The sequence below is a fragment of the Trachypithecus francoisi genome, unplaced genomic scaffold (assembly GCF_009764315.1).
Source record: "Trachypithecus francoisi isolate TF-2019V2 unplaced genomic scaffold, Tfra_2.0 Lachesis_group8, whole genome shotgun sequence".
In the NCBI taxonomy this organism is placed as follows: domain Eukaryota; kingdom Metazoa; phylum Chordata; class Mammalia; order Primates; family Cercopithecidae; genus Trachypithecus; species Trachypithecus francoisi.
Genome location: NW_022681473.1, coordinates 122,191,716 through 122,216,644, shown reverse-complemented (window position 1 = coordinate 122,216,644; position 24,929 = coordinate 122,191,716). Strand labels below are relative to the sequence as shown.

Genomic DNA, 24,929 nt, shown 5'->3' with positions numbered 1-24,929 from the left:
CATGTTGGTTTAATTGGAATACCAGCTAGCCCCTAAGCGTGTGGAGAAATTGTCAAAGGCTCGCCCCTTTACAAACTGCAAGGGACCACCCGAAAGACATGCACCCCACATTCATCCTCTCACTTCTGGTCACCTTGAGCAGTAGCAGAATCTATCAAATATAAGGGAATTCTCAAATGGTCTAAGCAACACCAGCATCTCCATTTTTCTTCAAATATTTAGCAGAAATTTAACATGGGCTTAGAAACCGTGGACTTCTTGGCCCAGCCTTGTGTCCTTCGTTTTTATTTGTGTGAGAAAAATATACATAACCGAGTGTTTTCAAAAAAATTTCCCCTTAACCTTGTGGGAAGTTCAGAACTAGGGACACATCCTGCTCACAGTCTACTACAATTTTACTTTATCTGGGCTTAATGGTACCACAGAATGCTACGAGGGTAGCACTAATCCGAGACGTGTCTTGCTGAGAGGCTGAGACTTTGTTTGTTTGTGACAGAATCTCACTCTGTTACCCAGGCCGGAGTGCAATGGTGCAATCTCAGCTCACTGCAAGCTCCGCCTCCCGAGATTCAAGCCCTTCTCCTGCCTCAGTCTCCCGAGTAGCTGGGACTACAGGCACCCACCACCATGCCCGGCTAATTTTTGTATTTTTAGTAGAGACGGGTTACACCATGTTGGCCAGGCTGGTCTCAAACTCCTGACCTCAAGTAATCCGCCCGCCTCAGCCTCCCAAAGTGCTGGGATTACAGGTGTGAGCCACCACTTCCGGTCTGAGACTTTTGTTTTTTAAAACATTAGCAAGATACTCCCTTCAGTGTCTCCTTTCCAAAATGTCTAGTGATCTTAACCCAAAGCAGACAATGAAAATACTCAAATCCCTGGGAACAAAAGCTACAGTTACAATGAACTGGCATAAGAGTGGTGTAACAAAGGGTCTGGCAAGGTGCTTGGCTTGGTAATGAATCCCTGGTACACAGGAATCATCCTCTTCCCAGGCCTTCTTTCTAGTGTCCAGGGTTTAGAAAATACAAGAAATGCTTTTTAAAAAAATTAAATCTTGTTGGTATGCCATATCCATTGCTCTAAGTCAGAGCTCCAACAGACCCAGAGGGCACAGTTCCTTCCTTGAAAATTCCTATGTCAGATATTCAGTGGGAAACAAACACATACGAAATGCACACACAGGAGAATAAAAGCCACACTCGTTCAGAATCAGTATAGTGAAGTCACGTGGGAAAAGCGATCATATCAAACTAGTCTCATTTACTGTTTCACTTTTTATTTTTAATAGGTAACAGGTTTACAGATTAGTTATTCATTCGCAAACTCATTTTTGAGGGCACTCTGCTAATGCTTTAAACGCAGCATATTTGAATTTTAGGAAAACGTTGGCAAAATTTCTTTTAGTCATGAGAATAAGATGAAAAATGTGGCTTCTGGCCGGGTGCAGTGGCTCAAGCCCGTAATCCCAGCACTTTGGGAGGCCGAGACAGGCGGATCACGAGGTCAGGAGATCGAGACCATCCTGGCTAACATGGTGAAACCCCGTCTCTACTAAAAATACAAAAAACTAGCCGGGCGAGGTGGCGGGGCCTGTAGTCCCAGCTACTCGGGAGGCTGAGGCAGGAGAATGGCGTGAACCCGGGAGGCGGAGCTTGCAGTGAGCTGAGATCTGGCCACTGCACTCCAGCCTGGGTGACAGAGCGAGACTCCGTCTCAAAAAAAAAAAAAAAGAAAGAAAAATGTGGCTTCTATGATAGTACAGTCACCTGGGCCCCTGGACCAAGATATAACCCTCTGCTCCCCACCTCCTCCTTATGGACAGACACCTCTGTCCAGCACCCCCCATCCACCCTCCACTCAGGAGGAGCAAAGTCCAGTTACGATGTCAAGTTGCCAGGGTCTTGAACAAAGAAATTAAGAACACAGGGGAATTCCTGGGAATAAATGAGGGCCATTTCAACCCTAGACAAATATAAAATAGAAAGTCCTGGAATGGAGATTTGGCCTAGGAAAAAGAGAAGGCAGATTTAAGTTAAAGGAAGTAGAAAAAGCTTTTCAATCCCAAAGATATGTGAGTGGGACTGGAAGGGGCCTGTGCACACCCGATGGGGATGCACAGAACTTGATCTTTAGCCTTACCAGGTCTATCATTTTTCAGGCTCAGCCTTTGAAGGCCTAATAGCCAAAGATCTAATTCTTCAACATTGTATTTATCAAACAGTAAATAACAAATTGTAATGACCATGAACTACATGCTGAACACTGTTTCACATTCTTGGGATGTATCAGTGGACAAAACAAAGATCTCTTCTCTTTGAAATGTCTGTTCTAGCTAGGGAAGAAAGACAACAAAAACTAACAGAATGAATAGGTAAACTGTAGAGTATATTTAAAGGTAATAAACACCATTGCAAAAATTTAAAAAGTAATAAGGTGGCCAGGCCCAGTGGCTCATGCCTATAATCCTAGCACTTTAAAAGGCCAAGGCAGGCAGATCACTTGAGGTCAGGAGTTCAAGACCAGCCTGGCCAACACAGTGAAACCCCGTCTCTACTAAAAATACAAAACTTAGCTGGAAATTGCTTGAACCCTGAAGGTGGAGGTTGCAGTGAGCCAAGATCATTCCACTGCACTCCAACCTGGGCAACAGAGTGAGACTCCATCTCAAAAAAAAAAAAAAAGGTAATAAGGGAAGGAGGACTGGGAATGCAGCAGGGAGGGGTCTGCAGAGAGGAGGTCTCCCTGGAAAGACATCAGCTGAACAAAGATCGGAACACAGTGGGAGTTCACCATGAAAGCGAACCAAGATATAATCTGGAGGAAGCACTGCCCAAGCAGAGAGAACAGCTTGTACCAAGGCCCTCAGGAAGGAGCATGACCTGGTGTCCCTGGTGTCCAAGGAAAGGCTAGGAGGACAGTGTGGGAGGTGATGGCAAGAAGGCAGGAAATGAGGACAGAGAGATACAGGGGCCTGATCATGCAGGGCCTTTAAGAGTAGGGTTTTGACTCTGAATGAAATGGGAGCCACCGCATGGTTTGAACATGGCGGTGATGATAACTTAGAAAGATCACTGGTGCCGTGCAGTAATCCGTATGGGAGACGATGCTGGCTCAGGGGACAGTGGTGGAGGTAGTGAGAAGTGTTGAATTTCTGGAAGTATTTGGAAAGCAGACACGAGAGGGTTGTTGCAATTCGTGGATTATTTGTAGGGGGAGAGAAATAAAGGAGGCTTAAGAATGTCCCCCACAGGCTGGGCCCGAGAAACAAGAAGTGCTGATCGCTGTGCCCTGAGATGGGGAAGGTCCCGGGTGAGTTTGTTGGGGACATCAGTAGCTCAGCTTGGACCTGCTGCGTTGGAGAAGTCTGGGAGGCATCTGAGTGGAGACACCATGCAGGCTGCTGAATATCAATCCTGATGGTCCAGAAAGAGGTTTGGGATGGAGATACAAATTTAGCAGTTGACAGAGAGTTGGTATTTAAAGGCAAGAACCTGCACCAATTAACAAAGTACAGACCAAGAAAGGGGATGAGGACAAGCCTTGGCACACCTAACACTGAGAAAAGATGAGGAATCACACCACCGACAGGTGAGGCTGAAGCAACACTGAGTATATGGCCAATGTTGGTGAACTGGACACAGGCAGCTTGGGTGGAGTTGGGGGTCATGGGATTTGAGAAGCCGACTGGAATGGGTTCGGGAAGAAAGGGTGAAGAGAAATCTAAGACCCATTAATGCAGATGACTCATTCAAGAATATAGGCTAGGAAGGGGACACATAGGCTGGGTGCGGTTGTTTACGCCTTCAATCCCAGCACTTTGGGAGGCCACGGAGGGTAGATCACCTGAGGTCAGGAGTTTGAGACCAGCCTGGCCAATATGGTGAAACCCCATCTCTAAAAAAAATACAAAAATTAGCTGGGCATCGGGGTGGGTGCCTGTAATCCCAGCTACTCGGGAGGCTGAGGCAGGAGAATCACTTGAACCCAGGAGGCAGAGGTTGCAGTGAGCCAAGATCACACTATTGCGCTACAGCCTGGGCAACAAGAGCAAAACTCCATCTCAAAAATAAATAAATAAGAAAGGGAATACATAAAGGGGATCGTAGCTGGGGCAGAAGAGGGAACTGAATCAAGAGCCGTGTTCTATTTTCATTTCTACTAGAGCATGCTTGTATGCTGATAGTGATCTTGATCAGCAGACAGAACTGGTGAGGCAGGAGAGACCGTAGAGAATTTATTGTGAAACCCTTGAGGAGGTAAAGTGTAGGGACAAGGTGACCAAGTGAAGGGATTAGCTTTAGGTTGGAGCATATGAGATAGTTTAAGGCCTCACTGCATTCTTGACAACAGAGTGATCACTGAGGAATTTCAAACCCACATCGTAACCCCTGCCAGATGTGAGAGTGAGGTGTGTCATTGGAATTTGTTGTTAATATCAGAACACAGTTACCCCTCTGTATCCGTGGGTTCTACATCTGTGGATTCAACCAGCCATGGATTAAAAATATTTTTTTGCAAAAAATTTACATCTAGAGTGGAGGGAGTGGGGATGGTTAATGGGTACAAAAATATATTTAAATAGAATGAATAAGATCTAGTATCTAATAGCACAACAGGGTAACTACAATCAACAATAACTTATCGTGCGTTTAAAAATAACTGTGGGAAGCCAGGCGCGGTGGCTCACACCTCTAATCCCAGCACTTTGGGAGGCCGAGGCAGGTGAATCACAAGGTCAGGAGTTCAAGACCAGCCTGACCAACATGGTGAAACCCCGTCTCTACAAAAAATACAAAAATTAGCCGGGCATGGTGGCACATGCCTGTAATCCCAGCTACTCAGGAGGCTGAGGCAAGAGAATTGCTTGAACCTGGGAGGTTGCCGTGAGCTGAGATTGTGCCACTGCACTCCAGCCTGGGCGACAGAGAGAGAGAGCCCATTTACATAGGAGTATAATTGGACGGTTTGTAACACAACAAAAGGATAAATGCTTGAGGTGATGGACGCCCCGTTTACCTCGATGTGATTATTACGTATTGCACACCTGTATCAAAATACCTCATGCATTCCATAAATATACACACCTACTATGTACCCACACACTTTTTAATTAAAACAAAGGAAACTACAAAGAAAACACATCTGTACTGAACATGTACAGACTCTTTTTCTGTCATTATTCCCTGAACAATACAGTATAACACTATTTACATAGCATTTACATTGTATTAGGTATCATAAATAATCTTAAGATGATTGAAAGGATACAAGTGAATGTGCATAGGTTATATGCAAATACTGCCTCATTTCATATCAGGGACTTGAGCATCTGTGGATTTTGGTATCCACAGTAGATTGTGGAACCAGTCCCCCATGGATACTGAAGGACGACTGTATTCACTTTGAAATGCAAGTATGCATTTGAGATGTAACATAAAGTGAAACATTAAAATTGTATCAATAGGTTAAAGTGAAATAAAGCAACTACTGATTATTATAAAAACTGTTGATTTAATGTCCAAAAACAATTATTAAGAACTTTCAAGGCCAGGCGCGGTGGCTCAAGCCTGTAATCCCAGCACTTTGGGAGGCCGAGACGGGCAGATCACGAGGTCAGGAGATCGAGACCATCCTGGCAGACAAGGTGAAACCCCGTCTCTACTAAAAAATACAAAAAAACTAGCCGGGCGAGGTGGCGGGCGCCTGTAGTCCCAGCTACTCGGGAGGCTGAGGCAGGAGAATGGCGGGAACCTGGGAGGCGGAGCTTGCCGTGAGCCGAGATCGGGCCACTGCACTCCAGCCTGGGCGACAGAGCGAGACTCCGTCTCAAAAAAAAAAAAAAAAAAAAAAAGAACTTTCAAATACTGAAGCACATAAGGAAATAGATTGACAGTTCATGTGGATGTGGAGAAAGTATATTAGCTTTGTAACTTTATAACTTTGGGAAGAATATGATATCCTCTTTAAGCCAACAATGTATAAAAAATATGTTTTTAAAATATAAAATATGTAGTATAAATTATATAAACATTTTATATCATATGAAGTATAAATTTAAATGTATAATATATATTTGCATAATAAAGATTACATTATATCACAATTTTTATCATTTTAGAATTGCTTGAATACCATTTATAGCACTAAACAACATGCATGCCTTCTTTATAAAAATGTGGTTTATACCAAATTTATTTTTATTATTTAATATCATTCAGGCCATGAATCTTTGAAGAAAAAGTCTTCTTTTGGGATTCTTGCCACCTCAGAATTTCATGAGAAGGCAAATCTCCAAAATTGTGTGCAGCTACATCTATAATAAATCATTTTCAATTCAGACAGAACAAAGAACAGACAAGGTACAAAGGAAAAATGATAGTGGTGGGCAAAAATTGGGCACATTATGTTCTCACTAATCTAACTTCAAAAGACAGACTTATAATAATACTTTTAAAAGATAATGTCTTATAGCTTTGAGTCTGCAGAGACTAAATAAAAAGCTTCACAGAATAACTGCTATTTCCTGGTGTTTTCAGTAGCTTTTTGGCTGCCAAATAATTGTTTAAATCTGCCCAAGTTACGACTTCAAGGTACAAAGCTCCTTCTACAAAACATGCTACTAAAATATGTTTTCCTGAATTGTATTTTACTGTGTATCAATCTGTGATATTATTAAAATATCCATGTCTTGTATATCAGATGTTTGGGCATGCAGAAACAAACAGAAGTTGCCTTAAAGTTTGGCATGGTAGATTAATGAAAACTTTAACAGTTCTTCTCCTTTATTCTTTATCATCATTTCTGAGTATAGCACAGCAATCCAAGAAATAGTTATGAAATGAAAAATTAGGATATAAAGTTGCCATACAATTGTCATTGGGAAAGAAAGAACCAATATGGCTAACACCGTAAGTGGCTTAGGAATTACAGATGTATAATTGCTTCATTCACGACTTTCAGCTCATATTTGGAAAGAAATTTCAACACAGTATAAGGACTCTTCAACCAAAAACAAAGCACATGACATACAAAAGATTTTGAAACTTTCTTGTCTCTTTATGCAAGACGTTCAGAAAGGTTGAATAGCAACTAATACATGCTTTTTAAAAAGCTTCAGCAAAAAAGAAAAAATAGAGATTAATATTATACTTTGCAGAGAATAACAGCAACAGAGGCCTTACAAGCAACTAATGATTTATTGCTGGAATCTGCTGAAGAAATAAACCCACTGACATGGCCAGAGAGGAGAAGTTATCCTTCCGTGACACCTGATGAAAGATACTACCACCTTTCTGTGGAAATGAAAAGCTGAAATGCACATAAAATTCAAGAGATTACCTTTTTTTTTAGACGGGGTCTCACTTTGTCGCCCAGGCTGGAGTACAGTAGTGCAATCTTGGCTCAGTGCAACCTCCACCTCCTGAATAGCTGGGATTCTCCTGCTTCAGCCTCCCGAGTAGCTGGGAACTACATGCACCCACCACCGCTGGTCGCAAATGCCTGACCTCAGGTGATGCACCCACCTTGGCCTTTCAAAGTGCTGGGATTACAGGCATGAGCCACCGCACCCGGCCAATTTTTGTTATCTTAAAGTCCAATTGCATGACTTCATTGCTACATGTTTAGATTCAATGTTTAAGAGGATAAATTTTTAGGGAAATGCAAATCAAAACCACAATGAAATAACATTTCATACTCACTAGGATGGCTGTAATCAAAAAGAGAGCTTAAAAACAAGTGTTGGTGAGGATGTGGAGAACTTAGAAACCGAATACCTTGTTGGTGGGAATGTAAAGTGGTGCAGCCACTTTGGAAACAGTTTAATGGTTTATCGAAAAGTTAAACACAGAATTACCATACGACCCAGCAATTCCTCTTCCAGGTATATAACCAAGAGAATGGAAAACATACAACCACGCAAAAACGTGTGCATGAATATTCACAGTAGCATTATTCATAATACCCAAAAAGTGGCAACAACTCAAATAGTCATCAACTGATGAATGGATAAACAAAATGCTGCGTATCCATATGACAGAACATCATTCAGCCATGAAAAAGGATAGAGTATACACGCTACAGCATCCATGAAGCTTGAAAACGTTACGCTACATGAAAGAAGCCAAACACAAAGAGTCACATATTTGATTCCACTTTCATAAAACGTTCAGAACAGGGAAATCCATAGAGACAGAAAGTCAATTCAGAGTTGCCAGGGGCTGGGCGGAAAGGGGAATCAGGAGTAACTGCTTAAGGGTTAACGGCTTCTATCTGGAGTCATGAAAACGTTCTAGATCCGATGGTGATGATGGTGGTACAATCTCGTGAATATACCCCACTAAAAATGACTGAATTGTAGACTTTAAAAGAGTTTACAATCCATGTTGAAAAATTTTATGGTATATGAATCATATCTCAAGTTTTTAAGTAGAACAAACGTTTCTCAAGTACAAGGTACTTTTATTTTTCTATTTCTACATATAGATCTGGAAATGTTTGCTGTACATATTACGGGGCTAAATTTTTAGAAAACAAGTCAAAATCATTGTATCTTTCTCAGGAATTCAATTTCCATTACTACGAGTAACCCTCTATACCTAGTAACACCTTCTGTCGTTAAGTCTATTTGCCTGATGTTAATACAGTTACTACAGTTCCTTCAGTTAGAATTTGCATATTTTTTATCCTTTCAATCATTGCATCTTTATGTTAAAGGTGTATCTCTTGTAAAACTCAAATATTTATAGTTTTCTTTAAATAATGTCTGACAACTTTTACCTTTTAATTATAGTTTAGCTCATTTGCAAAATTTACTATGGTTGCTAATATATCTGTATTTATTCTACTGTCTTAATATGTGTTTCTACTTGTACTTACTTTTCTATTTCTTTATCTTCTACTATCTTTCGTCTTTTATTGGTTAGAGGATTTTTGTTTGTTCTCACTCTATTTATCCTCCTAACTTTTTTTAGAAAGTTAAAAGCTCTATGTATATTCTTTAAACATTAAGCTAAGTTTATTAATTATGAATATTCAACAAAGTCTAAAGTCAGTATCTGAGAATTACAGAAATCTTAGGTCACTTTTTTGCCATCACATGCCTCTCACTTTACACAGTGTTTTTGCTTGGTCTTAAGAGTTTTATGCTGATGCTACCTCAAGTTAGACATTGGTGCTATTTGTATGGAGTTAACGTTTGTTCATATTCACTCTCACATATGTCAGCATCCTTCTTGGACTCCACATTCTTTCTTAAAAGTCAGACTTTCCATCTGCTTGTGGCGTATCTTTCAGAAATTTCTTCTCAACTGGTGTTCCCTGAGAGTGTGAAGATGTAATGCCCCAAGGCATCCACAATATGTAATGAGTTAACGTCTCTAATATGCATCCAGATGATACAATGAGAAGCTAATCACTGAAGACACTTTCTGCAGTGTTTAATTCTCCTATGGGACTTTGAGAAAGGCTGCTACAGAACACCATTTAGTGGGGATCTTTTGATAACTCTCTTGATTTTTCTTTGTCAGAAAGTTCTATATTTTATTTGTTTTTCTTGAAAAATAGTTTTGCTGGGTAAAGAATTCTAAGTTGTGAGCTTTTTTTCTCTAAGTGCACTGAAAGCATTATATCTTCTGGATAGCATTTTTGCATTCATATTTGGAAAACACTGGTATACATGTGGAACTAAGGTAGTAGCAAAAGAGGAGGTGCCAATCAGACATACATGATTTCAAATACCTCTTTGAACCTTAGTTACTCATCTGCAAGATGGGTACGTTGCATGGTTGTTGTTAAGTTTAGATGTTGTAGATGTTACAACTGAAATACAATATGTACTCATGATCATTATGATTATTAGTTCTGCTTTCCTCCTTTACCCTACATTTTCTATAGAGTTCATAGGTTTGAGGCTAGATCCCCAGAGAATAAAGTTTGACGTAGAATTGTGGAGGTATCTGACAGAAGTTTCCTCCACTGAAATAGTCATTCAGACTAGTGGGAGAGAAGATAATCTGACATCACATGTCTGTCTTCATTCCAATCCAAACAGAGAGTTCTCTTCCCTCTGGACACAAGATGACTTACTCATTACTTGAAAGCCCTGGGTGCTATATTTAACAGGGTGATAAGATTTGTTTATAATGCATTGGTTTGAATTTAGACCAAGTGCTATGTTTTGTATATAAGAAAGTGTGTGGTTCCCAGTGGTGCCAGTTTTTTCAAATGGCACCACTGGCTTTTCAGAGTGGTTGGAATATTCACACGTGTGTGGCTAATCTCACTAATACCTACCCACTATCAGGTATTGACTATAGCCAGAAAGACAGGGAGTAAGGAGACACAGAGAATCCCATGCTAAGCTTTGTTGCCACACATGTCTGAAGCAAATGACCAAACTGCTGTTCCTTCTCTGATTAGATGTGACACACAGGGTCACCTTGTAGACACACAGTTGAAGGGAAATGAAAGACATTGTTCATTGCCCTCTGCTTTCCCCTACTCCACACACACACACACACACACACACACACACACACACACACAGAGACAGAGAGAGAGAGGAGAGAGACCATGAGTTTGCCCATTAGTACATGCAATACTGTCTCGGGCATGAGGAAATCAGTACACCCTTACTCTTCCCCAGGCTACAGACCTTTCCCTTCCCTTCAATTGAGTATGGAAGGCAGAAGTGAAACTTGTTTTTATTTTATTCACATCTACTTAAGGTATGTTTAATTAAAGAATAAGAGCCTGCTAAGGATTAAGCATTTAACTAGATAAATCAGTCGTTAAAGATTTTGAAGACTTTTTAAAGCCTAAAAGTAGGCATCAGATAGATAGACTCCAAAATACATAACAATTCTTCTGCTGGTTTTTGTTGTTATTGTTATTTTCACATTTTTGCTATTGTAAGCAACATTGTGTTTGAGAGTCTTAACGTAAATCTTATTCCTCAAAAATGACATTAGCAACCCAAAAAATATGTTCAGACACGGTTTTACAGCATGGGCTTGTCTGTAGATTTGATGTCTGAGCCACTCAGCATCTTCTCAAACAAGATGACCTGAGAAGAAAAGAATGGCTGACAGTGGGAAAGGTGAAGCTTATTTAATACAGGATGAAAAAGACACTGCAACTCACATTTTGATCTGAAAGTTTATGAGATCTCAAGGCAGAGACTGGGGTGACATACCTCATTGTCTTCTGGATGAAGCCAAACTCCAGGAAGGTACAGTGTTTTCTGAGGCCCAATATTCCAATATCGCCCAAGGTTACGTCCATTGATGAACACGAATCCGTAATTCCAGTTCTGAAAGGAATGGTGGCTTGAGATTTGGAAATAGGTTCACCTTAGCAAGGTAAAACCTAAGGCACTTGGGGAGTGAGAACAAGATTGAGATACTTTATGGCACTCAAAGGGAGGTGAGTTTAGAGTGGGATATGTTATAGAATTTCTACCTTGCACTCTAGGAACGAAAGAGAAAAACATAAATAGAACCAGCCCTCTAATGGTAAGGCTGCTATTGTTCCTGTTATGTGATATATAATGTTATATATTTTAAAAAGCAGATCTTCTACTTCCAGAAATAAATATCAGGTAATAGTGATGAACACCACCACTGACAGTGGCTATTAATATAAAAGCTGGCCGGGTGCGGTGGCTCAAGCCTGTAATCCCAGCATTTTGGGAGGCCGAGACAGGCAGATCAGGAGGTCAGGAGATCAAGACCATCCTGGCTAACAAGGTGAAACCCCGTCTCCACTAAAAAAATACAGAAAGCTAGCCGGGCGAGGTTGCGGGCGCCTGTAGTCCCAGCTACTCGGGAGGCTGAGGCAGGAGAATGGCGTAAACCCGGGAGGCGGAGCTTGCAGTGAGCTGAGATCCGGCCACCGCATTCCAGCCCAGACGACAGAGCGAGACTACAAAAACTGAGGGAGTTCATCGCCACTAGACCTGCTTTACAAGAAGTGCTAAAGGAAGTCCTTCAGCTTGAAAAGAAAGGAACTTAAACAATACCAAGAATCCACAAAAACTATAAATTTATTGGTAAAGATCATCATGTTTCTCCCCAGCAACAACATGGCCCCCAGAGTGGCCTGCAGCTTTCTGGACAGTGCCACCAGGACACCCAGTGCCTTAGGTTGAATACTACCTGCCAAATGGTACCATCAGTCTACACTATTTCCCTTAATATGAGAAGAAAGTACAGCCCTACTGTAGCGAAGTTCTGGTCCCAGGGAAGCTTCTTAATGTCCCCAAAAACACGGAAGTTGTCATTATGTGCAAGTCTTTGTGAAGCACACGACCATCAACAATCCATACAGCCATACGAAGGAAAAGTGAAATTCCAACTTAAAACTTAGAGGTGAAAGAGCAAGAGTAAGTATGTTATAATTCCCAGCAGACTCAAGAAGATTGGCCCTAACCTGCAGGATAAATTGCAGACCTTCTCTTTTGCTGGGCTTAATTTGCCTGCCAGCTCCTTACAAAACCATCTTTAAGACATTCTAAAATGCCCACACCGAGGTCACCTTGATACCTTCAGAGAAGCACCGACATGTGAGGTGTTCACCTTTAGTATCAGCTGTTTCTTACGAAACCTTCATTATTTTTTAGATAGAATTTGTAGTTATGATTAAAATGTCAAGCTAACATGGCAACCCTAAAGCAGCAACTATCCAACTAATAAGACACTAAAATGATTCATCTTTCTATATAGACATCACTTGTCTTACTACAACTTATTTTTTCTGTATTTCAATATGAACCATTACCCATATAACGGAAAGTGTAAGATAAAAATTAATAATACACTAATATGAAATATGGCTTATAATTATGTACATTCTGAATTCTTGCTTTGAAGAATATAATTCCTAAGTCATGAAAAAATACATATTAAATTTATTCTTATTCTATGTAAAAAAAAAAAAAAGGTATGGGAGTCATTTCCGGTATAGGCAAATCTATAAAGATAATAAAAAGATTGCTGTGGCTGGGCGCGGTGGCTCAAGCCTATAATCCCAGTACTTTAGGAGGCCGAGATGGGCGGATCACGAGGTCAGGAGATCAAGACCATCCTGGCTAACACGGTGAAACCCCGTCTCTACTAAAAATGCAAAAAATTAGTCAGGCCTGGTGGCGGGTGCCTGTAGTCCCAGCTACTCGGGAGGCTGAGGCAGGAGAATGGTGTGAACCCGGGAGGCAGAGCTTGCAGTGAGCCGAGACTGCGCCACTGCACTGCAGCCTGGGCGACAGAGCGAGACTCCATCTCAAAAAAAAAAAAAAAAAAGATTGCTGTTGCTAGGGGATGGGAGAAGAGGAAAATGGGGAAGTAATTGTCAAATGGTTATAGAGTTTCCTTTAGGATAATGAAAATGCACTGGAACTAGAGATAGTGGCTGCATGGCATTGTGAAGGCACGAAATGCTACTTAATTGTTCACTTTAACAGAGCTAATTTTATGTTATGTAATTTTACCTCAAAAAGTCTTTTTAAAACTTATGGGATACAACCAAATCCATGCTTAAATGATGATTAATAACCTAAATTCATATAATTAAAAAGAACAAAGACTAAAAATCCATTATCTAAGTATCTATGACATTATAAAAATAAGGCAAATTAATCCTAAAGAAATTGAATAAACAAAATAATAAAGATAATGACAGAAATTAAAGAATCAAAAAACAAATATGTAACATAGTAAGAGTCATAGCCAAGCACTGTACTTTGAACGATTGATAACGTTGATAGTGTTCTGGTGAGAACCATCAAGAAAAAGAGTGCATTGGTATCAAGGGGCATGTGACTACCAATGATCTCGACATCAAACACGAAGATTTTAAAGGCAACGTATTTGAAAATTTTGATGAAATGGGAAAATTTCCAGAAAAATATATTTTCTCAAAGCTAACTTTACAAGAAACAAAATCTGAATAGTACTTTAATCTTTCAATAATTGAATCCACACTCGCAAACTTTCTCAAAAAGAGAATGCCAGCTCTAGAGGCTTCACTCATGAACTCCATCACATGTGTACGTGGTCCTTGTCTTCTACAAATTCCCCTTCCTACATCCTGTAGGACAGCCCTAAACCTGGCACCAAAACCTGACAAAGAGATTTCAGTCATGAACATAAACACAAAATAAGTCTTAACAATGTATCATAGACAAGCCCTAGATATAATCCAAATGTCCAGAAAAAGTAAAATGGTTCAATAAATTTACTAAAGGAACCCAGTACAACAGTGAAAAGGAAGAAATCACTGCAAAATCAATAAATGGCTGAACCTCACAACACTGAACAAAAAAAATATTAAAAAGAAGATGCCCTCTATGATTCCATTTACATAAAGTCAAAATAGGAGACACTGGCCTAGGGTGTTGGAAGTCAAGGCAGCGGTGACCTTTGCAGAGAAGGGGGCAGTGGCTGGGAGGGGTGCTAACAATATTTTTAAATTTCAATGATAATTATATGGTGTTCACTTTGTGATCATTTGTTGATCTGTACATTCACATTTTGTACGTTTATGTTATCTGCGTGTATTTATACAGAAAAAGATATTCTAGGTAAAAACTAACCTACCAACTCACCCCACACAGAAAAACAAAGCAAGCTGCAGAATACATGGCACAATTCTATTCGTGTAAAAATAATTGTGTCTGTGTGTGTTCAGGCAAAGTTATATATAAAAATATACCACTGTTGGTAGTGTTGAGTTCTGGGAAGCAGAGACTAATTGGAATAGGGGTGGGTTCAGAGGGGAACGTCATGCTCTGCTCTCTCCCCCTTGTTATTGGTTTGAATTTTTAATTGTGTTTTGATGTGTCATTTTCTAAATGGTGATAAATTAGGAAGACTGATCAATGTGGGAAGGCTTGGTTGGAGATGAGGAAGAGGAGGAAAAGAAGAAAGGGAAGTATTCCTCCAGGAACACTGGCTTTGCTCCAGAATCCACCAGAGCAGCAGAGGGTGTCACCTACCAGCAGGCTCAGGAAGGTGTCCTTGGGAGAAGGGCCAGCCTTCAAGGTCCCACGGTAGAAGGCCGGGCCCTGGTGGCTCTCTGGGACAGGCTTCCAGGTGGCAGAGCGGAGCCTGGAAGGAAGGCCAAGTCATGGGGGAGAGGAAGTCCCCTTCCCAACCCAGTTCCCAGTACCCACCCCAGGTGGCCTGGGCCGAGCCAAGATTCTGTTTCAATGAGCTAGCATAGACTAGACACGCTAGACACGTTAAGATCGGAATCAGGACACTTGCTCCAGGGCCCTAGTTCTGATGCCGCAGTGCCCGACAGCCTGGAGTAAATCACTCAGTCTGTATCTTGGACTCTTCATCTGCAGTGAGGAATCTGAAATCTCTGAGTTCCCTGATCACTCAAGTATGCACGGGGGGCCAGCTGGAGCATACCTCTCAAAGAAGCTCATTTTCATCTCCAGGGAATAGATGGTAAAGCCCTCCAGGGAAGAGTTATTGATGCTGACAGATCCAGTTATTCCTGCAGATGCAGATGGGAGGCAAGAAAGAGAATATGAGCCAGGACTGGACTAGCATCTGGGACAAAGCAATGCAGACATGTATGTGCCTTAGGACAGGGGCTCAGCCAGGAGGGCAAACGTTTGTCTGACCCGCTTTGACTGAAGGGTTTTACCTATATGTTTCCACACTACCAAGAAAGTTCCCCCACTTAGTACTGGAACTTCTCCTGAAATTCCCAAAAGGAAACTGGCTCTGCTCCAGGACAAGCCAGTACCCAACACACTGGCTTCACCCTCTGGCCCTAGAGATCAGAGAAGGCAATACAAGGGCGAGGGGTGGATTTTGCATCTCTGCTCCCAGGACCTGGGTAGCCCATTACTGAGGGGCTGGTTTTCCCCCCGACCCCAGTGTGTAGCCCAGGTCTTCGGTTTTGAGTAACTGAGGAGAAGCCACAGCCAGAGCCCACCTTTCTGCTCATTCTGTATTTGCCATGAAAAATTGACTCGTCCTTGATTCTCCACCAGGATCCTCAGGTATCGGCAGTCCTGCTGAGACAGGCCAGGTCGTGGAGACCACGCAGCCATGGAGGGCATCTACCCAACAACCCATTTTTTCGCTGAGTTCCACATGGAGAGACACATGGGAGAAAAGGAGGCTCCAGAGCCCAGCAGTCTTCCCTGTCACCTAAGGAGTGCCTGTGTTCCCACAGTCAATCTGCCTTCCCCTCTGCTGATCCTACTGGGAAAGGCAGAGACTCAGCTGTGCCTTTAACCAACTCTAAAAGCGCAGAAACCCAACCAGGGGCTGAGGACAGGCTCAGGGCTTAGTGAGGAAACCCCCTCCCTTCCAGCCCACGGTAGCTCCTGAGGGACCAGGGCCTGGGGGGCACTTAGGCTTCCAGACCCGCACACTTCCTGCCACAGCCCCAGGTGAGGAGCAGTACCAACAGCAGGGGTGGAGAAGGGAGGCTGACTATCTCAGGACCAGGCTCCGTCTGCATTTGAGGGCAGTCAAGGGCATCACCTGGGCTCTCAAATTACATACCCTGAGTTCAGGAATGTGCAGGTCTTTATTATTCTCATTCAGAATCCCTATCATTGTCTCATCCAGAAACACCTGCAAAAGAAGAACCGGCATCAGACTGCTAGGCCCACCTGAAGAAAGGGAGAAGAGGGGCCGTGGTTTTGGCAGAAGGAGGTCCGTATGAAGGCAGGGACCAGCTGTGGTGTTCACAGAGGGCATGAAGCTGCGTGGAGACTCTCGGTGGTGATAAAGCAGAAAGCAAGTCTATTTGGCCTGACTTTTTAGCTCCAGTGCCTCCCATACAGTAGGTCATCAAACAGCAATGTGTACCTCAACCAACCACCCTGCCCAACAGCATGGGGAGGTGATGCATTTTGCTTCCCACAGACAGCCTGTTGGCCCTACCTGTGCCATGTCGTGAGCGTGGGCACAGAGGCGGCCTCCGGAGCAGATGAACGTCTCATACAGGACAAGGCCGTAGGACTGGCCACTGCCATTGTTTGTGGGAAGGTTCTCCATGCTGACGGCCTGATGGGACCTGACTGGCTATGAGGAGAAACGGCAGGAACAGAAGCCCAAGGGCTGAGAAGTCAGGATCCTCCTTTCTAAGACCCTGTCATTTGGTGTGGTCCCACCTAATGGTCCCCAAGGGTTCTCTGAACGGGAAATGATAAAACAGATGGCATGCGATACTGCTCTGTGCTGACATCTCCCTGCCCAGGAAACTCCGGGAACTGCAGGGCACGGTGATGCGGGAGCAATCGCTATAATCCTAAGAACTGATTAACAGAGGAAACAGATGGGGCAAAGGGGCTCGTGCCTGTAATCCCAGCACTTTGGGAGGCCAAGGCAGGTGGATCACTCAAGGCCAGGAGTTTAAGACCAGCCTGGGCAACATAGTGAGACCCCGTATCTACAAAAAATTTAAAAACTTAACTGGGCGTGTTGGTGCCCTCCTGTAATCCCAGCTACTCAAGAGGCTGAGGCAGGAGGATTGCTTAAGCTCAGGAGTTCAAGGCTGCAGTGAGCCATGACTGTGCCACTGCATTCCAGCCAGAGCCATAGAGCAAGACCCTGTCTCAAGAAAAGAAAAAAAGAGCAAATCAATTGTATTCTAAAATACTGAAGTCTAGCAATGAATTATGTACCAAGCAAATGTTTATTTCATTAAATTTAGTTACATTAAATAAATGTAGTTTCTTTAGTGTACCAGTCACTACCTTTTCTCCAAAATAGTGATAGCAGAGGTAAAACCAATGTGAATTCAAGGGCTACAGTTTCAGTTTCAAGCAGCTTTCACCTTTCTTCAAAATAGGACAGGAAGGCTGACGGAAAAGGAGGAGCAGTGACCGAGGAAGTTCAGGCCCAGCTGCTGGCAAAGCGGGGGCAGAAGCTGTTCTCCCAATCCCAGCTCAGCAGCTTTTCCTACGTGGATTCCATAAGGACCACGCAGTCTAAACAAGAGCATCTCCACAGGTTCATCTGAGCAGGAACTCAGGATCCTCCAACATCCTGCTGCCCCTCCCCTGCACACTGACTCCAAGGACAAACCCCTTCACAGTCCACCCAGAAGGAGTTGGTGGCTCTTGTTCCACAGTTCTAAATTTGAATGAAACGCAGAGGATTTGTTTTCCCACTTCCTAATAAAAAAGTTTCCTGAAGGAATCCCTGCCCCATCCCTCCAATGGCCACTCCACCTCCTGTGGCCAAGCAGCACTCACCTCATTTAAGTAGGATAGGGCATCCCACAGCGGGAGGTACAGCGACGGTCTCATGGGGGGATACACAGCCTTGGGAGTAAGTTTGGGTACTTGGGGCAGGGGAGTTGCTGCAATGGAGATGGGGCACAGGGCAAAAGGTGCCTGAGATGACCACTGCCTTCTCGAAGCCCCCCATGCCTATCCAGCATGGCCTTTGCTTTCATATTGGGTACTATGTCATCCATGGTACTAAGAGCTTTACAAAGAGTAACTCAGTCTTCACAGTCATCACAGGAGACCAAGGTTACTACCTTTATTGTTTCAGTGAAGAAACTGAGGCTTATAAAATGCTTAGAAACCCTTATTTCAAAAATCAGATTTTAAGCCCAGGGTTCGAAGTTAAGGTTGCTGTTGTTCTCAGGAGCTTGGTGTAACTGCTCCCAAGGGAGACCCGTGCCCTCCTCACTTTTCCACAGAACAGAGACTCCTCAGGAGGGCTGGCCCGTAAGTTAAATGGGTGCTGAGTACCTGAGACAGATTCAAAGAGTTTTTGAAGCTTGAAATATTTTTCTGTGTAATCTCCAGCCTCCGTGAGCACAGCATCATAGTCTGCAAGACATCGGGGCCAGTCACCAGCCACGCAGTCCCTGCAGCAGGCCCTGTTTCAGCACCGCTGCCTGGAGACGGCCAGGGCCACTGAGAGTGAGGCAGAAGGAAGACACCTTCCATCCCACGTGAGTGTGTGATGCCAATCTAAGGACATTCCCCACAACTCTTCCTGGGAACCTGAGGCTGCCGTGACACTGGGCTTGCCTCGATTTCACTTTCTAACGCAAACTTGTTCAACCCACAGCTCATGGGCCACAGATGACCCGGGGCAGCTTTGAATGCAGCCCAACACAAATTCATAAACTTTCTTAAAACATTTTGCACTTTTTTAAGCTCATCAGCTATCATTACTGTTAGTGTATTTTATGTGTGGCCCAAGACAATTCTTCTTCTTCCAATGTGGTCCAGGGAAGCCAAAGAGTGGACAGCCCTGCAATGGATACTCTTTGTTCAGCTGGTATTGCCTGGCCATGCAGGTCTGTGCCTTTACAGCAGTCGCCGTTCCTACCCAGCCTCTCTTCAGAGGTTCAAGCCAACAGGGCATTATACGAGACGCGTGAAGCGGAGCTCTAAGTCCGGGAAAGCCCTGTCTACTGCAATGACAGCCTGTTGGGGCATTATGAACATACAGAAGGAAGGAAAATAGATAGGAAAATCCTCAGTACTCAGCAGAGATTAGAGGTCAAGAACCCAGTGATGCCAGAACAGGCTTCCAGAGCCTCCTCTGTAAAGCCCTAGCACCACCCATGCTGGAGAGACTACTACACCAGCAGACACTTGCCATAGCTGGTGACAACGCCGGTGTGCTTCCCGAAATATGTGGCCCCATTCATGAAATCAAAGTTGGTTCCACCATGGAACATATACACATTGAAGGAGATCTCATATTTGATGAATTCAGACACAGCACGTTCAACCTCTGCAAAGGGCAAGATGAGAACACAGAGAATGTTAGAAATTGAGAGGAGAAAGAAGTCTCTGGCAAACTCTTATCATTTCCAACCCCACCCCGCAATCAATTACAGTAACTCCTCGCTTCACAGCTGTATACATTCTTGGGAATGGAGACTTTAAGTGAAATAATATACAACAAAACCAATTTTTATCTCAATTTTATAATGAAACAATGTTGAAGACGACGGTATTATATGAGGATGTGCTGTGCATCATTTTTAAAGTTTCCAAGAACCTGTTGATAACGTTAAAGACCCACTGCAAACGTGTTATCATTCCACCTCTACAAAGATTCCAACAAAGAAATAGGCAGAATTGTCCAGAACTACTCTAGGACACCAAATCTTGTCAATCCCAAGAGATTTTTGAACATTTTTTTTCCAACGTATCGACATAATTTGACTCCAACCTACAGCTATTAAATAATACCCTAAGAATTCTCATGTCACTTAAATATCTAATTTTCCTTAAATTTTTTGAAATCATACTTACAATTAGTATACCCTCATTACTACCTTCCAGTATAATGTTTCCGGGAACACTGACTTGGAAACACTGCAATAGTCCACGAGTGGTTGCTGTTAATCTTTAGCCACAAAAACTTCCATTTTTTACTGTGTTTAAACAGTTACTACCATCTCTCCACTGGCCACAGTGGGAAGAAGGAGGTTAAAAGTCATTCAGAATGGGAGTCAATTCTCGCTATGCTCTTTACTATTTGTATGACCTTGGTCAACCCATTTTCTTTCTCAATGCCACTGCTTCCTGATCTGTTACATGAATGTATTAATTCCAACTATATCATGGGACTGATGAGAAAATTCATTGATGAGGTAATATATGTGGAAAAAAGGCACAGTGCCTGCCATACAAGAGACCAGAAAACTGTTATTTGGTGGTGGTGGTGGTGGCGGCGGTGGCGGTATTGTTGCTGGCATTGTTGGTGGTAATGATGGTATTATTGTTGGTGTTATTGGTGGTGATAGTGGCATTTTCTCTTGACTTTTTTTCTACTTTTCAACCCAAAACAGGCTTTTCTCAGTCCCCAAGTATTTTTCAATATTTTTCTATACTTCAGATACAAGTAGGCTTGTTTTCATAATAGCTCTTTCAAAATATCTTCTGTGGACACATATGGTCATTAAGTAAACAACTGCCAGTCATTGATCTAAGTGGCAGCACTTAATCCTCACACCAGCCTCATGAGGTCAGTTTTATGATCATCTTCACGTTTGGATGAGGTCACTGAGACTTAAAATGAAGGAAGCCTGCATGAGGTCCCATGGCTAGCACTCCAGAGCTGGGATTAAAACCTGATCCCTTTGGCTCCAAGATCCATGCTCTTGGCCATCGCTGCATGTTGTCCCCTAACTATTATTAGTGCTTAGTTGACAATGCCATCAACAGGGCCTATGCACTGCTAGAGATGATTAATGTTCCACCTTCCTCAGAGACGTCACATTTTCAAAGAACCTTCGGTGACCACCCAACCTTACCTGGGCAGGTCTCTCTTCGGTCTGTTTTATCACTGCACCCTGTTTGTTTGCTTCAAACTATCAGCCAAACATGGAACTATATATTGATTGTTTTACTCTGTAATGATCTGTGAACCTCACTAACTTATACTCTGTCGGAGGGTGGGAACCATGTAATTTCTATCCACCAGAGCATCCTCAGGGCCTGGCTGAGTGCTTGTATGTAAAAAGTTGCATGAATATCTATGGCTGATCAAATGAATCAATTAGCAGAGAACTGTATGAATGAGTTCTCATGGGACCCGGGCCCCACTCTTCCTGGAGTCAAACACGGCAAAACACTCACCCTTTGCATCTTTAACATGGTGCTTATCTCCCCATCTGTCGAACCAGCCAACCCAGTATTCCATAACCAGAAGAGGCTTATCTCTCTAAAAACAAACCAAAGCAAATACTAAGTCTGGCAAAAAAACAAAACAGAAAAATCAGAAAACCTGAATACAATAGATGAGAACTTAAGGAACTCATGCTTTTCTCCTTTTCCCAATTCAGAGCTTTCCCTTTTTGATCCATTATTTCTTCCTCCACCCCCTGCCCATTACCCCCTGGCCGTCATTCATAGCTCCGATTCCTCCACTCCTAAATGTCCACGGTCTTCAGCTTCATGTGCCTCCCCACTATACCTGCAAAGCACCATCAGCCATTTCAACCCTGTCTCACCCAAGGCAGGTGCTGAAAGAATGAGTTTTGGATACACAAGGACCTGACTGCAATTCCTTATGCAGAAACTCAGATTCCACAGGCTTTCAGCCTGACACCTGCGTTCCACTTCTAGCCTAGCATTTTCAGTGCTGCTGAATAATGTAGATTCTGTTTTTAAAAGGTGACACCTCCTCCACAGTAGGCCTGGCTGTTGCTGTGCCACGGATGTGAAACTGGAAGGTCGCAGCTGAGCCTCTCCTGGGTGGTATGTCAGCCACTCAGCATGCATTCTCAGCTGCACTCCTGGAGTCCTCTGGCATATTGCTGCTGTAAGATGGTCTCACTCTAAGCCCAAAGAGTTGTCAGCCAAGGACTTTTGTTAGCTGCTCCCTGAATTTGGATTATGATGTTTTCCAGATCCTATGTTCTCTTCTGCCTTGGTTTCATTTCTCATTTCATCCTTCAAACACTTCCATAGAAAGGATGAGTGGAAAATAAATATTCTGAGTCCTTACATGTCTGGCTATCAACACAATTAATATTTAGACTGGGTATAAAATTCTAAGTTAAAATTCATTTAGCCTCAAATTTTAAAGGCATATGCCGTTGCTTCCTATTATCCAATATTTTACAATCCTATGCCATTCTAATTATTTTTGCTTGGCATGTAAGCATGTGGTTTTTCTCTCTGTAGGATGCTAATTTCACAATTTAGGTCTTTTTCATCACTTACTGTGCTTACCATTTGAGGTACGCTTTTTATCTAGATGTACAGATACTTCAGGTAAAGGAAATTCTTACGTTACTTGCAATTTCCTTTCCTCCATGCTCTCTGTCCACTCTTTTTGCAACCGGTATTAATAAGACGTTGGGTCTCCTACAATAATCCTGTAAGACATTTATCTTGTCTCTTTTATGTTTTGTTGGCTTATACTAATAGTAATATTAGGAAATTTTATCATCTTTACCTTCTAACTTCTATATTTAATTTTTAATTTCAAATACTAGATTTTTTTAATTTCAAAGAGTTGTTTTTGGTTCCCTGATTGCCCCTCTTAACAGCCCACTCTTGTTCGTGTATAATCTTATTCACGTCTCTTTGCATATTAATAAGCCTTTTTACTACTCTATTCTGTTGCCTGAATTAACTCCAAGTTTCCTGATTTCCATTTTCTTCTTTATTTGTAGTTTAATTATTTTCTCTTTGTGAAATTTTATTAAGTAAATACAGATCCTTAATTTTCCATGTGTACTCAAGAGGAAAGACTGACTTCTGGTGTTAACATTGTACTGCGGGTTTGATCTTCTCCTCTTGGAAATCTTCCACATCAAAATAAGGACTGAGAAATGGAAACACAAACGACATCCTCTATGAAGCTGAGACATCTGAAACTTCAAAATATACATCGGGAGGAGGAAGTGCTAAAGCACTGAAGGTCTATCAGGTTCAAAAACCAGAGAGAGAGAATATGCTCTTTGTCGAAGATTTTAGGAAAGACTCACAGCACAAATTTCTCCCAAGTGAGAAGCATACTCTACAGTGCAATACCAACCATTTATTATCATTTACAGAACAGGGTGCACAAGCCGGTGAGGGGAATGCACTTCTCTACAGTGCAATACCAACCATTTATTATCATTTACAGAACAGGGTGCACAAGCTGGCGAAGGGAATGCACTTTACATAATTCAATGCGTCAGAAGTTTAGAAGGACAAAATTACTGAAGAATCACAGATAAGAACTACAAGGAGGAAGACGTTGCTGCTTGTGAGGTATCTGAGAGCAGTCCTGCAATCTACACTAGCTCCCTGGGAGGACGGAGAAAGCAAAAAGGAAGACGGGTAAAGATAAGAATTCATCCCTGCCCACAGCAGGATGCCACTAAGATACATTGTTAGCACAGTCACATGAGTTCTTCAGCCAGTAAGAATTCATCTCCATCAAAGACAAGTAATAAAAAAGAAACAAGAATAGAATCTACTTTTAAAATTCTTTTTTTTTTTTTTTTTTTGAGACGGAGTCTGGCTCTGTCTCCCAGGCTGGAGTGCAGTGGCCGGATCTCAGCTCACTGCAAGCTCCGCTTCCCGGGTTTATGCCATTCTCCTGCCTCAGCCTCCGGAGTAGCTGGGACTACAGGCGCCCGCCACCTCGCCCGGCTAGCTTTTTGTATTTTTTAGTAGAGACGGGGTTTCACCGTGTTAGCCAGGATGGTCTCGATCTTCTGACCTCGTGATCCGCCCGAAAAAGAGTTTTCTTTTTTAACAGGGACAGAAATTAGAGGTCAAAATTGTGACCCAAAAATATTGTTATAAAGTTAAAAATCCCAACGAAACAATCACCTCTATAAATGGAGAGCATAAAAAGAGAACTAAAAGTACTCAAGGAAGACATGGTAAGAAAATATAAGGAGCTAAAATATGACCTGGCAAAGATTTTTTTAAGAGAGATAAAACAGAAAATATTAAGTCCAAACTGGAAGCAGCTAAAAGGAAAATAAACATTGTGAGGGACATGAAAAGAAAAGGAGTGAAAAGTGAGCACAGTTAAAACAAACAGAGAGTAGAGAGAATGAGAAAGAAATGGATGCAGGAGACGTGAAAGGAAGACAAAAGAATTTTGCATTACACATAACTTGTATCCCTAAAGAGAATAAACCAAAGACCGGACGTGGTGGCTCACGCCTGTAATCCCAGCACTTTGGGAGGCCGAGGTGGGCGGATCATGAGGTCAGGAGTTCGAGACCATCCTGGCTAACATGGTGAAACCCCGTCTCTACTAAAAATACAAAAAAATTAGCCAGGTGTGGTGGCGGGCACCTGTAGTCCCAGCTACTCGGGAGGCTGAGGGAGGAGAATGGTGTGAACCCAGGAGGCAGAGCTTGCAGTGGGCCGAGATCGTGAAACTGCACTCCAGCCTGGGCGACAGAGCGAGACTCTGCATCAAAAAAAAAAAAAAAAAGAATAAACCAAATAAAAAAAAATT

At 42.5% G+C, this 24,929-nt stretch overlaps 1 protein-coding gene across 10 annotated transcripts in view; it reads right to left on the bottom strand.

Annotated features, from left to right (window-relative positions):
- Positions 1-8,933: 8,933 nt before the first annotated feature.
- GLB1L3 (galactosidase beta 1 like 3) overlaps positions 8,934-24,929 on the bottom strand; it is a 40,774-nt gene continuing 24,778 nt past the window's right edge. For 3 of the 10 annotated variants that reach the window (XM_033208148.1, XM_033208146.1, XM_033208144.1), the window contains 11 exons: positions 21,590-21,674; positions 19,596-19,733; positions 18,734-18,814; positions 18,227-18,333; positions 16,911-17,051; positions 16,527-16,598; positions 15,949-16,030; positions 15,414-15,501; positions 14,993-15,104; positions 11,198-11,314; positions 8,934-11,068 (listed from right to left, as the gene is read on the bottom strand). In XM_033208148.1, coding sequence (XP_033064039.1) covers positions 11,003-11,068; positions 11,198-11,314; positions 14,993-15,104; positions 15,414-15,501; positions 15,949-16,030; positions 16,527-16,598; positions 16,911-17,051; positions 18,227-18,333; positions 18,734-18,814; positions 19,596-19,733; positions 21,590-21,674 — 1,089 coding nt within the window. In that variant the 3' untranslated portion in view covers positions 8,934-11,002. Of the gene's footprint in view, positions 11,069-11,197; positions 11,315-14,992; positions 15,105-15,413; positions 15,502-15,948; positions 16,031-16,526; positions 16,599-16,910; positions 17,052-17,545; positions 18,105-18,226; positions 18,334-18,733; positions 18,815-19,595; positions 19,734-21,589; positions 21,675-24,929 lie in introns of those variants that run through there. The other 7 variants (XM_033208147.1, XM_033208145.1, XM_033208149.1 and 4 more) reach the window with 6 other exon arrangements.